Here is a 14,592-nt window from a genome sequence, read left to right on the forward strand (position 1 = left end):
ATGAGTTGCTCCTCTGCCGAGGACATCGGTTTTTGTAAGGAGAGCTCTGCGAAAATGGAAGTCCGCTTTTTGCCTTTTTAAGGGCCCATAGTTTACGGAGCACATTTTCTTGCCCCATCTCAGCGCAGACGTGGTGCCAGTTTTCTCCTTCTAGGGGAAGTGTCTAGTCGCGTATGGTATTGTAGTGGCGACGAAGTTTTAGAAGATCCTTGTGGCGCTTGCCGCGTGTACGGTAGCGTTTCGTGAGGACAGAGGCTCGTTTCCACATGTTGACTAAGTGGTTGTCGAGATGAGTTGTTTCGCTACATTCTATTTCTCCTGTCGCCATCGCTTTAGCCCATGGACAAATTGTTGGAAGCTATGACACTTTAAATGTTGCGACAATTGACGAATGCGCTGCCAGTCAAGTGAGGGCAACGTTCTCTTGGCTGGAAGCCGTTTGTTGTTGACACGGATGGCAATGAGGAAGTGATCACTGTTTCATGTGGTATCTAAAATTTCCCAGTGTTTTACCGCGCCAGGGGTTGCAAGAGGGAGGTCCGGTGTAGTGTCGGTTTGTCTAGCGGGGAGGCCAACATGCGTGGGCATATATGGCTCGTTGCAAAGGTGTAAGTTATAAAACTACATGGCTTCTTCGAGACGACGGCCCCGGCAGTCGGCCGTGGAGTAACCACAAAGAACGTTTTAGACGTTGAAGTCACCGCCAACAATAACTGGACTGTGGTGATCGGTTGCAATCAGTTGTTGAATCCATTCATATTTGTCCACCCTGAGCTGTGTGGTAAGAGGCCTGTAGTAAAAAGATACCGCAATTATGGGTTTACGACCCTCAGACCTCATCTTTACAATGACGACCACATGATACTCATTGCTGGCTCCAGAAAGGCGGGTCTGCGTTGCCTCGCAATCTGTGCGTATCACGACCACAGCCTGACTAGTTACTACAACCTCACTAGTGTCCTTTGCCTTATGCTCTATAGCAGGATCTGTGAACACCCTGTACCCTAGAAGGGTACACGGTTCCCGCGTTTCTTGAAGCAGGGTGGCTAACGGTTTGCACATTTTAGTGCGAGATTTGAGGATAGGGCCGTTTTGGCGGAAGCTCCGGCGATTCCACTGTAGAACGGTAGTCTCCCCGAGCCCCATTATGAAGAAAGTTGTTGAGCTTGGGTCGATCTTTGAGATAGGGCCTTCTTTTTACGTGGGGCGTCACACTGCTCCTTACTAAGGAGAGTTTCAATGTGTGATGCCAAAAACTTCATGATTTGCTCGAGTGTGGCAGACTGAGACTTGAAGTCTTGTTGGAGGGCAAAAAGTAATAAAAATAAAAACCGAGTGGTTTAGCAGACAGAGCATGAAATAGTGTGCGGAAGAACTGTTTTTTGCTGGTGGACAACACCGCCACGTACGATAAAGCGCGATTCAGGTGACCATTGATCCAGGGAGCCAGTTGTGCACGTCTTCAACTTTTTCGTCGTCAGTGCCAATTTACCCAACGTACGTTACAGGTAAGACTAAGTAATATTAAAAAATAGGATTCTTGAGATAAAAATTTGCTGTTGTTCGCACGGTATTGCCAGCTTTAGCGGACACCACAAAACCTGACAATCAGTTTAACTAGTACGGCAGTTGGCTAATTTTAAATAATTAACTTTTAAATATTTGAGTTAGGCGCCTGGTTGCAATTAGAGATTTGTAGCTGGTCATTAGTAAACGCTAAATAAAATTTCAGAATTTCGAAAACGCGATTGTCTTCGGCACTGTGGCTGTACAAAGTTTGACTACATCACTCCAAAGTACACGCGCTTGTAAAAAGCATGCAGGCAAAGCAACCTTTCCAGTGCAAGTTACTAGTAAAAAAAAACAAATTTTCCCGAGCCACAGCGCCAAGGGTAATCGCATTTTCTGAATTCTGGAGGTTGATATGGCTATGACTAACTACCGGCTACAAATCTGTAAATGCACCTAGGCACCCAACTCTCATAGTGAAAAAGTTAATTATTAAATATTAGTTAACCAGCTTACAACTGAAAACTATTAACCGGTTTTCTGATGTCCGCCAAGCCTGGCAATACCATGCCGCAAAAGCCATAATTTTACATCCTATGGGACTGCACAAAATTCCGCGACGAGGCTTCTAAAAGCATAACGACTCCGCCGCGACTCGCGGCTGCGGCGGAATGCTCTGACCGTGACGTGCAAACCTGGGCCGTCCAGCAGGTCTCGGCGGCTCTTGAGCGACAAAGGCCTCAGATCCTCCGCTGAGTGGCCGCCTGGGCCCCCGTCACGGCGCCATTAGGTCATGATGCCATTAGGCCATGACTTAAATAAAGTTGTTCCTCCTCCTTCTCCTTATATAATTCTCTTATACAAATTCTCTTATCCAATTAATGGGACACAACTTTCCTCGGTATCAGAATACAAATATCTCGGTGTATTCATAACCTTCAACCTAAGCTGGAGACGACATGTCGACTATGTAACAGGAAAGGCGTGTCGCGTTCTTGGTTTTTTAAGGCGTAACACCAAGCAATTCCCTTCAGAAACAAAAGAGTTACTTTTTAGGACAAACGTTCGCTCGGTTCTCGAATATGCCTGCGCAGTATGGGACCCTTGGCATAAAACGGATATAGATAAACTTGAGAGGGTACAAAACTTGGGTATCCGATATGTCTTTAACAACTATACCAGGAGCTTTAGCGTTTCACGTGCAAAAAACTCGCTGGGATGGAAGACGCTTGAAAAACGTAGATATTGTTTGAGGTTAAAATTTTTTCATAGTATTTACTATTCCAACACTGGCATAAACCGTGACCTGTACATCCATTCACCAAACTATATTTCCTACGTCGTGACCATCCATTAAAAGTTAAGGAAATTAACTGTAAATCAGAGATGAACAAATATGCTTTTTTCCTAGGTCTATAAGAGATTGGAACCGGCTCTCTGAAGAGGTGGTATTAATTACGTCAGGTGATTTATTCTCTTCATCTCTGTGAATGCTGTTTTTAAGCTGTATTACTGTTGCATCATGGTTGCATTGTATGTGCTGCACATTGTTACCTTTCTTTTCGTTTGTATGATGTGTTATCCCCCCCCCCCCTACTGTAATGCCACTTGTGGCGCTGTGGGTATTACAATAAACAATAAACAATACTTCAAGTCTTCCCGGTGACACCCGGTATATGCTCCAGTGCCGCGTTCCTGGAGCAATGTTCTCAACGCCAATGCGCACTGCTTTGATGTCAGCTTTCTGCCTCAAAATTGTCCACGCCATCGCATGCAAGTACATCTCTCTGTCACTGCTGCCACGTAGTTCAAGGTGAGGATGTTTGCTTGATATCTGATACCTGATTTAATATCAGGTGCGGGTTCTTGGACCCAAGATATTAAACTTATTTTTGGAATATGGCGGAGTGCTTGAAGCACTCTGGCATGGGTCGGTCCGGTAATGCACTGCTTCCGATATCAGCCAAGGGCATAATAGCGCGCGCGCCTTTTCTTTCTATTTTTGCTCTCGTATCCTTTAACTCTCCTACTTTCAGCAAGCGGCAGCGAGCGTGGTTCGGCTTGAGCCTGTAGCCAAGCCCGTGCCCTTTCTTTTTCTTTCTTCCTATCAGCAACAGCAGCAGCATCTTGATGGCAGCATCAGTTGAAGAAGACGATGTGCAACGCGCAGCGCCAGAATGCGTTGCAGTTTAACATGAAGCTTGATCGCCTATTCGATCACGCCTCGCGTTAGGTTAGGTGGCCTGATGAGATTAAGAAGTTTGCGAGCATACGGTGGGCGCAGCTGGAAAAGGACAGGGTTAATTGGAGAGAAATTGGAAAGGGCTTTGTCCGGCAGTGGGCGTATTCAGGCTGATGGCGATGATGATGAGTTAAATATAACAGCTCTGCATCGACTCCATTCACAAATAATTTTGAAGGAGTGCGGGTCACCTCAGCAGGGATACCTTAGGACGATACCTCATCACGCGTTCTTAGCCGCCCTTACCCCGCTGATGTAGAGTGGGGAGTCAGGGAAAGCCCTCCTATATAGGCTTGCCCAACTGATATGGGCTGGGCAGGGGGAGGGTGTTATGCAGTCCGGATCTGGCTGTTTGTTTTTCTTACTTGTTTTCATATATTAGTTGAGAGGGGAGAAGGACCATTTTTAATAAAGCTAGGTTTAAACAATTTTCAGTGCGATCACGAGTGAATAAATACCGATTGCTCGTGTGCTTCTTCGAATCCTTACAAAAGATCATCTGAAGGTGCATTTACTTCCTAGCTTCACACCACAGTTGACTACTCACGTCAAAAATAGGCGCGTTACTTTACATCGGAGGGATAATTGTAAACAAATGTTTACAAGTAGCAGCACGTGCACACTGCACATTCGTAGTGTTTTCCTAACCCTCTAGAAATTTTAGTGAATGTTCCTGTGCCATTAATCTGGATTAACCCATACAGAAATTTGTAAGTAGTTTCTTTTTTGGCAAGCCTAAGTAGTACAGTCGAAGCCAGGCGACCAAGTTAAAAGAGACCAAGTAGGGGTGTTCTCTGCTTGGGTATAAGCGGCTAGTACAAGAAAGACGAAGTGCCTCAGAGCAGGTGTTCCGTGGTTTCCATCTCTGAGGTCTCAGTCTCCGAGCATAACAGTTCCTGAGACGGGACCCGACCGAAAAGAACTACCATGAGATCCCGTTCAACAACAATATCTAGTCTGGCCTTCACAGGAGGCACGCGTGTTACCCATAAGTCAGCGGTGGATAAAGCCAAAACGGCCACTGCAAACACCATGGACCTTAACCTGCCGGCTTTTCTAATGTCATGGAATACAATCTACACAACAAACAGATCTAAAAAAATGTGTTCAAAACTTCTAGCCATTAAAATGCTCGCTGATTTTATCACTGCGAATAATTTAACATAACCTATTTCTCCTGGGGCAATTGCCCCGTATACGAGAGTCGTAGCGTTAAGCAGAAAAAAAGATACCATAGCGCTCATTCGTGAAACACGATGGCTTCAATGCGAAAATTTCGCTCATCGGCAAAGTAAACGTCTTGTTGGAAGTGGGCGCCGTTTGGTGCGGCTTTACGCGCTCATCTTTTGCTCTGCAGCGCACGTGGATAGGAGATACCTACACAAGCACTTCGCACCGTCTTTTGCGGCTAGCCACCGCCATTTCGCACTAACCAACGCAGGTTTGGAATACATAAATGCTGCTCCTTCGGGATATTAAGCTTAACTTAGGTTTTGAGAGAGAGAAAGCAATACAATGAGAGGAAAGATGGAGAGGCCGGCCGGCGGTAAGGTGACCCTGGCTTGCTACTCCACACTGGGGAAAGGGAAAAGGGACAGTTAAAGGAGAGTGAGGGTGCGAATGGAAGGCGATGGTGTCATATAATACGATGAACTGCTTGGTGTGGTCGAGGTTAGAGGAGACTACGCACACACTGGGTGGCGCCCATCTCGCGAGATGACATGTAGCACGTGGAGCTCATGTCTTTCTGCATGCGCATGGAGCGCATATAGTTTCCGCAGAGAGAGGGCGTCCGTCCAACTGTCTGAGAAAATATTCACATACGTGAAAATCGCCTTTGCCAGCCAGCCAGCCAGCCAGACAGCCAATGAATGTAGAGAAGAACTAATTCCGCGCATATGGCCATATACCCATTAGCGCTATCGCGTCATACCATTAAGACAGAGCTATGTCCGATTTCGCCTATCTTTGCATGAGGCCTAGTTGAACTCGAAAGCCGAACTTCGAACCAAAATAGAAGTGAAAAGCGATTTTTTTAACCGTGTCTGGTGTATACTGTACCAATCTGTAACTTTGAACCGCTTATTTAGAAGCGCTGTTTAACCCAGGCCTTCGCTTTTAAAACTAACGCAATGTCCTGGGTTAATTGAAATTGGTCATTTTATTCCACAACGCCTGGCGTTTAATAAAACAGTAGTGCTCTTTTTCATCCTTTGTCTTTCCTTAATCGCTAGGCTTTAAGAATTCGCCTTTAAAAGTTTACAATACATGACATTACTACGTGTTTATATTTTTTTCCAGTTTCGCGCAAGTTTATGTAGTGACGACTTGTAATAATTGTTTTTAAATTTAAATACGAACTCCTGATTGGCCAGAAGCGCTACCTCACAGCAGCCACAAATACCAATGAAATTAGTGTTACGTACCTAGCACCAACTGGAATCTTTTACTGCAAATCTGCGCATTTATAGCAGTTGCATGCATGATTGTTATTATCTCCAACAATAAAAAATCACGGGCACTTTGTTGACTTAAAGTGCAGTGAGGCGAAAGCCTTTAGCGCGGTGTTCCTGCTTGCGTCACTGATGTGCGGTTGACATGTTAATTAAGTACACAATTCTTTGTGAATCTTTAATGATGAAGACACTGGATTTATTTATTTATTTTTATTTATTTATTGATACTGCAGGCCAATAAACTGGCCCTAGCAGGAGGGGCAATACAGTAAAAAGTGTGACAATGCAAAACAACAATGAACACTAACGAAAAATAATGCTGGGTGTAGCAGTGTTACTCAATGAATACGCTCTGGCACCAGCACAATAACGAACAAAACATGAAGAGTGGCACATGTGAAATAACAAATAGGCGGGCAATTTTTACTCAGAACAACAGAACTGTTTCTGGGGGAAAAAAAAAAAGGCATCACAAAGTGAAGGAGTTAGGAAAACATAACAGATTGTGAACACTGGTTTTGTTTCAGTTAGTTTATGGAAGAAAGATGTTTTTCCAGCTCTTCTGCAAAGTTTTGTGACTGCAATACATCGACAGGTATAGAATTCCATTCATGTATAGTACGCGGAAAGAAACTATTCATATGGGATTTTGTTTTAGAAAATATTGGCGTAAGTGAAAGGTTATGTCTGTGTCTTGTCTGGCGTGAACTTAGAGGTTTTACGCAATGAGGCTGCTGAAGTGCGCTTTTTCCATTTATAATGTTATGTAAAAATTGGAGACGACTTATCTTCCGCCTGTTTTCCAGCGTACTGATTTTATTTTCAAGCATTATTAAAGACGGAGAATCCTCTCTTTTATATTTACTAAAGATGAATCTGATAGCCTTCCTTTGAACACGCTCTAAATTCATTATATTCTTTTTAGTATGAGGATCCCATACAACTGCTGCATACTCCAGTTTGGAACAGACAAATGTGTTGTATGCTAACATTTTGGTATTTGCAGGTGCATTTCTAAGTTTCCTTTTCAAGAACCACAATTTGCGCAATGCTGCTGAACATGTAATGGAAATATGGTTTGACCAAGAGAGTTTACTGTTGAATGTGAGACCCAAATACTTGTATTTTTCAACCTCAGATATTATTGTGTTGTTAAGTACATAAGAAAATACACTAGGTTCTTTTTTCCGTGTGACTCGCAGCAAAACTGTTTTGTTTACATTGATTTCCATGCACCAAAGTTCACACCAATCACGGATAGCATTAACTGATTCCTGTAAGTAATTGCTGTCGTTCCTGGAAACAATTTTTCTAAAAATGACACAGTCAACCGCAAATAAATTAACATGGACATCATCAGTAATTACGTCGACTATATCATTAATATAGATCAAAAATAAAAGTGGTCCTAATACGCTGCCTTGCGGTACACCAGAAGTTACCTGACGGATATTGGAAGTACATTTGTTTATTTCAACAAATTGCTGTCTATGGCGGAGGTAGGCCTGGATCCATGTTATAATATTTGTAGGAAGACCAATGCGCTCTAGTTTGTGGAGTAATTTTCCATGGGGAACCTTATCGAATGCTTTACTAAAATCAAAAAAGAGCATATCGACTTGCCCGGACGTGTCAAGCACCTGAGAGATTTCATGAACAACTGACACAAGTTGAGTTGTTGTCGACAGTCCCTTTCGAAACCCATGTTGAAATGGAGAGAGGACATTATGGTCTGTCAAAAACTGACGAATAAAGCCTGCGACAATGTGCTCTAATAATTTGCTGCAAGTGGTCGTTATAGAAATGGGACGATAATTCGATACTGTAAGATGGTCACCCTTTTTATGAATTGGAACAACTCTTGCATTTGAGAAGCATCCATCTGATTAGACAACTTGCTGCAAACACTCTCCAGTGTCCAAGGCAAGGACAACTACATATGCGTTGGTCGGAAGCTGAATAGCTGCCTGCTCTCAGACGAAATCTTCCAACATGCTGTATCTATGAAAGACATGAGAGCGCAAAAATGGCAACACGGACGAGTAAGGGAACAGGATGAGTGCTGCCTGTATCTACTTGCTTGACAGTACCTACGATGCTGTATCTGCTTGCTTGAAGGACACGTGGTCGCGCGGTGATCTCTCAGGTTTGCAAAAATGAGACTTATTCAAACAAGAAACAAAAACATCGCTATTGGAGTCTCAGCAAGACTCGCGTTTTTGAAGAGACATCACCTTAGAAAGCTCGGCCGTACTTTGGTTGAGCTACATGAGTTAGAGAGGATTAGCCCAGATACCCATGTAGAAGATATCACTGCCGTAAAAGCAGAGCTTCGGTAGTTTGAAACCGAAATATACAAAGGGGCCTTGATAAGATCTAGGACCCATAGGTTTCTGGATGAGCAACCATCTCGCCGGGCCCTGAGTGATGAAAGGCAACTGCTCTAGCTAAAGAAATATTGAATATTCAGTATGATGGTCGCACATACAGCGATGGTCCTGGTATTATTGAGGCTTTTTTTGACTATTATCGGAATTTGTTAGGTGGTTGGGCGGGCACAAATGTGACATCAGATTACAGTCACTTATTCGAAGCCTTGCCCGACTTGACGACGAGCAGCGTGCTGTAGTGGAGGGGCCTATCACTTTGTACGAAATTAAATCTGGCATTTCTGACCTGATGGCTCAGGAATCTCCTGGGCCAGATGGCATTACTTGCGAGTTCTATAAAACATTTTCCACTTGCCTAGCGCCTGTCTTGATGGAGGTTTTTCAGGCCTTCTACGATGTTGTTTTTTTCCTCCCCTCTATTCTGGGCATACTATATTAATTCCAAAAAGCACAGATTCAAATCGGTTGAAAACTGTTGAGAGATATCGTCCAATTTTCCTCTGTAATGTAGATTACAAACTTTTTTCAAAGGTTCTTTGCAATCGTCCGCAGCAAGTTGTCGCTCACTTAATATGCACGCATCAGGTCTTTGGTATCAAAGACCGCAGCATCTAAACCCATGATCGTATTGCACGTTCAGTAGTGGAGACAGTATCAGATGAGATCGGACAAGTAGCTCTAATTCAGATTGACCTTGTGAAGGCCTTTGATAAAGTTCGTCACGATTTTTTGTTTGCGGTCTTTAAGAATGCAAATATTCGAGATGTTTTGCTTAGGGGCATTAAACTGCGCTCTAAGGAGTCCCATACAAGGCTAATATTTAACCAAGAGCTAACCAAACCCATTCCATTGAAATTATCTATTCGCCAACGCTGTCTCTTATCGCCTTTGTTTGCCCTGTATCTTGAACCCCTTTGCCTCAGTAACGGCACATCTATCCGTGGTTTCTACCTGGCGCAGTGTGAAATTAAAATTTTAGCCTATGAAGATGATGTCGCCCTCTTTTGTTGTGACAAAAAGAGTGTGCTTGAAGCATTGAATCTGACTGAACAGTTTTGCGAGGAATCAGGTTCGGCTACCAAGGGGTTAACCTTCACGAAATTCGCAACAGTGGCACCTACTGGGATTCTCAGACAGTCTCCATGAGGCGACAAATCCAGGCTTGGATGGGTAGGGAACTATCAGTGTTTGCTAAGGCTCAAGTCTGCAACATTTTTTATATGAAAAACTTGCCTATGTGTTGCAGGTTCTCCACTGTGTGAGGAAGAAAGCTCAGGTGATGCACAAAATATCTGCTACATTCGTATCGCGTTCCCGATGAGAACCCATGCGTCGCGATAACCTATTTCTTTCTCTAGAGTCTGGTGCAATCGGCCTTGTTCACTTATTCGTGCATCAGCTTGTCTCGCGTTTTTTCCTTTTCAAATCGTGTAACCACCCTTTTTCAGTAGCTGTGTTTATTAGGGGGCTCAGTGCACATTTGCCTTTCCTATTCACACCGACGGGACACACTCGTGCGGGGCCTTTATGGCGATTCCTTAAGGAAGTTGCTGACAGCGTCAGTTTCCTCACTGCGCGCTTTTCTTTAGACTACCTGTGTAGCCTCCCCAGAAAGCAGATGACTCAGAAACTTACAGAGTATTTGTTCCCTGTACCGGTGTATCGGCTACCTTTCCTGTAGTTCCGTGATTCCAGTGTTTTAACCTGTTAGGCGAATGTGCATTTCTTTTTCCTCGAAAAGAATGTTTTTTTAAACATTCTTTTTTAAGCTGCACACGTCAGCGCAGCCTGTGAAGGCATGGCTTCTTGCTAAGGAGATGCTTGCCCGATGGACGGTGAATTGCCGCCTGTGAACTGCACCACAGATAATTGACAATTGTTTTATTCTGTACATTTATGCTATATTCTTCTGGGACATTTCACAACGAACAATTAAAAAAAAACATTGACTTTATACCCTAGAGAATCCGTTTTTTTTTTACCTGTGGAGAAAAACAGTGTTGTGCTATATGATCTATTTATGTTGCTGGGACTATTTATTCTCCAGAAGAGCCGCATTATGAACCGCCACGCCAAACCACCACTGTCGTGGAAATCTTTGTTTCGTGAACAATGCGCTTTGGTGCGGGGAGTATATGCTGCCCTGCAACAGCTGCCTAGCTGGCTCCCCTATCTCGATGCATGTGTATGTCTCCCAGCCTTTTGATGTTTTGGAAGGAGGGGTCATACAGGGGTAACGTGGCCTGGTGTTGTGTGGCGTAAGCGTGCTTAGACTTTTCTTTTCGGCACTATTTCCATGCATAACAAATAAAAGGGCAGGAAGTAGCGTAGTCGTTAGCACGCTCAGCTGCGGAACGGGAGCATAGTGGTTCGAATCCCATCGTGCACAAAGATTTTTTTTCTTATCGAGTTGAAGCGTGTCACGGGCGGACGGACACCGCGAGTATGAGCCATTATAGGTTTTCGCCTTAAAAACATCGCTCATATTTAAGTTTTCAGAATTCCAGAAGCGCGGCAGATCTGGCTAGTTAGTGTACATATGTAATTTCGGAGGCACTGAAGATTCGCAAGGACACAAGGATCAGCTGGCAGAAGAAAAAAATTGAAAAAAATTATCATCACTTGGTGGTGACTGCGTCGGTTACCCTTCATCTCATTATCAGGAAAAGAGCTTGCATTCCTTGGCATTGACTAGTATTCTACCAGTCGTTTTCTTGCTGGTGCTGTTATTCTAGTTCTTGAGGATGTGCATAAAACGCGTGCTAGTTTCCGCGAATAAATCATTTGAAAGCAGCGCTTGTCCATGTCTGTTTTTCTGTGTCTACGTATGATACTTCAGCACTTCCAGACCGTGATTGGACAACTATAACCTTTGAGGAATTTAAATTTTGAGGTATTGAATACAAAATAAAAGTCACCTTTGGCTTCAAAGTGCATGTACATGTGTCGCCTGTTTTGAAATCTCTCCATGGCTGACACAAAAGCATCAGGAAACGCTAATGCCTGCCTTAAACGCTTCTACATAAGAAATGAAATCAAAAGTGACACCCGTTCCCTGTGTTCAATTCGTGATTTACAAAGATCAACTTCACCCATAGACTTCGCAGGTTTAGAAAAAGCGATCGCTGCTACCTCTGGCACAAATCAATGCGCCACACGCTTTGAAGCCTTAATCTGGCATACTAAAATCCTTTGGTTAAGCATATTTTAGCTTTTAAATGCACATGGGTTGGATAATTTGGACTGCATATATCACGCGTTTTGAAATTATATATTGAGAGGCTGGGAGGCTACGTCCACACGAAAGTTTTTGGAAAGTGTCACTGTTGAGCAAAACACTTGCAGTATTAAAAATAACAGACACACTGATTATGAGTACTCTTTTGCCATTTGTAGTTGGGAAGTAGTTTCCACACGAAGAATAATTTGTTCGCATTCATGTCTCTTTTCAGTTGCGCGAAAATTTGATGTCCTGCCCCTCCCCCATGAAAGCTGAGAATAGATGTTTGAGTGTAGCATACATTAACAGCAATAGGTTGATGACGAATGAACCCCGGGAGACTTACGCAGAATACCTTTCATCTGCAGTGCATTTATTTATTTGTTTACTCATTTATTACAAATTCTTACAGTGCCCGTTTGGGCATTATCATAGGTTTTTTTTTTTTACAAACAGAATCGTAAAAAGACTTGCATCGTTTCTGAGTTTAAGTAGGCAAGTAATAAGTAAAGCTGCATCCTCCTCCTTAAAACGGCACTCTTTTCTCAAAGGCACACAGACTTACCAACAAGGGGCATATATATCCAGGAACTTCCCACTAACGGCAACGCAGGTATTCTTGGCACTTCGCTGAAAGGCTGTCCAAACGGCAGTCGTTGAGCCCTGTGCGCAACAACGGATTTACACCGCACATGCTGAAACCCCAGGAAAACAGAATTCCATTCGAAAGCCACATGTCGTGCTACAATTTGCAGCATCTTGCTGTACGTTCGCTAGCTCTGAGACGAATGACTAACCGCAGGGTGTCCCTCACGCCTTCAGCCGTGCCTCTCGTAAATTTCGCATTAAAGCGGAAGCCGCACTGTCGTAATCGAACTAGCTGAACGCAGTACGACAGGAAATCCTGCCAGTGTTCGGTAGAGAATGTTGTAAAATAATCTAGCTAAGCGCTCGTAGCGAGGATAAGTCAGGAATGTAATCTGCACTGGAGTACATCCAATTAGAGGCAGAGAAGAACACATGTTGGTTTGAATGTTGTGCGGTGGAAAGAGGATGGGTACAGGAAAGGACAGACAGCTGTGACTCTGAGTGAAGATTTTTGCTGCTCATAAGCGAATTTTTAAACGTACTTTAGTGAGGCGGGAACAAAAACGCGGGGAATTCGGCACCTGGCGCCAGCGGGTCTCTCACCGAACAATCCGGAATCATATACCGCTTGGACGCAGGGACCACATCATCGTTCACTCCTTGACTTAATTAGGTCAGCTAACCTTTTTTATTTATTTAAGCATGCTCGTCATACATCATTACATAGCCTTTTGTGCCCTGAGGCAAGAAACGTCGCTTTAAAAAAACTAGGGGAGTGAAAAATAAATAAACAGTGCAGTGTTTTTGCGCACCTGTTCACGAACATGATTTCACAACTTACCCTCTACCAGGCTCAAAGGTCACACAGCATGTAGAGATCAGAACATAGTTGTAATAAGGCTGTAAGTTCAGCCAACAGATCTACACGCAGAAGCAGCAAAGAAGGGAACAGGTGATCCTGTCGCAGCGGAGAGCGTGCCAGTGCTGTTCTAAATACAGACAAGCTTAGTATTAAGCACGACAGCACGTGCCTTGAATATACAGAGCAATAAAGAAGTTAACAACGCTGCATCCAATTTAAAAACCTGAATACGAACCAAACGAGTATCTTTCCAGGCATGCATAGATCTCACCCTGCTTTCTAAAGAAGACGGCGCAAAAGCACGACAGGGCGTCCCTCTGGTGTTTAGAACAGTCATAAGGGCCCAACGGGCTCGCCGCGCCAAGGGATCATGTGTTCCTTTTCATATTGCTTCTACCTGTGATTTCATGTCTTGGAATTTACATCGCTTAAAGGAAAGCGAAACAAGTAAGAACTAAAAAACTGCTTTTCTCAGCCTGCATTCGAATTTGCGTCCGTATTCGTTTGAGCTGTTGTTTACTGAACAAAATCAACCCCCTTATTACCGCAAAAACACAAACATCGCGGTGCGTACGTCGAAAAGTCATATCTGTGTTTGTGTATCTTGGGATTGCGTTCAGTAAAGCGTAAATATTTAAAAACGCAAGAAGACGGCCAGCTGACACATATTTGTTATTGCTGATGTTATATTCTGCATCATCATCATCAGTCTGACTACACAAGGCAAAGACCTCTGCCATGTCTCTACAATCAACCCTGTCCTTTGCCAGCTGCGCCCACCTTATGCCTGCTAACTTCCTAATTTCATCCGTCCAACTAACCTTCTGCCACCCCCTGCTACGCTTGCCTTCTCTTGGAATCTACTCCGCTATCCTTAACGACATCGGTTACCTTGCCTTCGCATTACATGCCCTGCCCAAGCCCATTTCTTCCTCTTGATTTCGACTAGGATGTCATTAACACGCGTTTGTCCCCTCACCCACTCTGCCTGCTTCCGGTCTCTTAACGTTACACCGATGATTTACTTTCCATGGCTCGCTGCGTTGTCCTTAACTTAAGCTGAACCCTTTTCGTTAGCCTCCACGTTTCTGCCCTGAAGGCGAATCCCGTTAAGATACAGCTGTTGTACACTTTTTTGTTGAGAGATATTGGCAAACGACCTTTCATGATCTGAAAGAACCTGCCATATACGCTACACCGTTCTTATTTTTCTAGTTGTTTTCCTCTCGTAATTCGGATGTTGGGTGATTACATGGCCTAAGTAGACATATTTCATTACTACTTCCAGTGCCTTGCTACCAATCATAAACTGGCGTTTCCTTGCA

The 14,592-nt window shown here is 43.8% G+C and overlaps 1 protein-coding gene across 2 annotated transcripts in view; it reads right to left on the reverse strand.

Moving 5' to 3' along the window:
- The window catches only part of LOC144104165 (putative cytochrome P450 49a1), a 153,623-nt gene extending 140,821 nt beyond the window's left edge, over positions 1–12,802 (reverse strand). For both annotated transcript variants that reach the window (XM_077637019.1, XM_077637018.1), the window contains exon 1: positions 12,383–12,802. In XM_077637019.1, coding sequence (XP_077493145.1) covers positions 12,383–12,575 — 193 coding nt within the window. In that variant the 5' untranslated portion in view covers positions 12,576–12,802. The remainder of the gene's footprint in view (positions 1–12,382) is intronic.
- Between the last annotated feature and the right edge of the window lie 1,790 nt (positions 12,803–14,592).

This window comes from Amblyomma americanum, chromosome 9, assembly GCF_052857255.1.
Source record: "Amblyomma americanum isolate KBUSLIRL-KWMA chromosome 9, ASM5285725v1, whole genome shotgun sequence".
Classification (NCBI taxonomy): domain Eukaryota; kingdom Metazoa; phylum Arthropoda; class Arachnida; order Ixodida; family Ixodidae; genus Amblyomma; species Amblyomma americanum.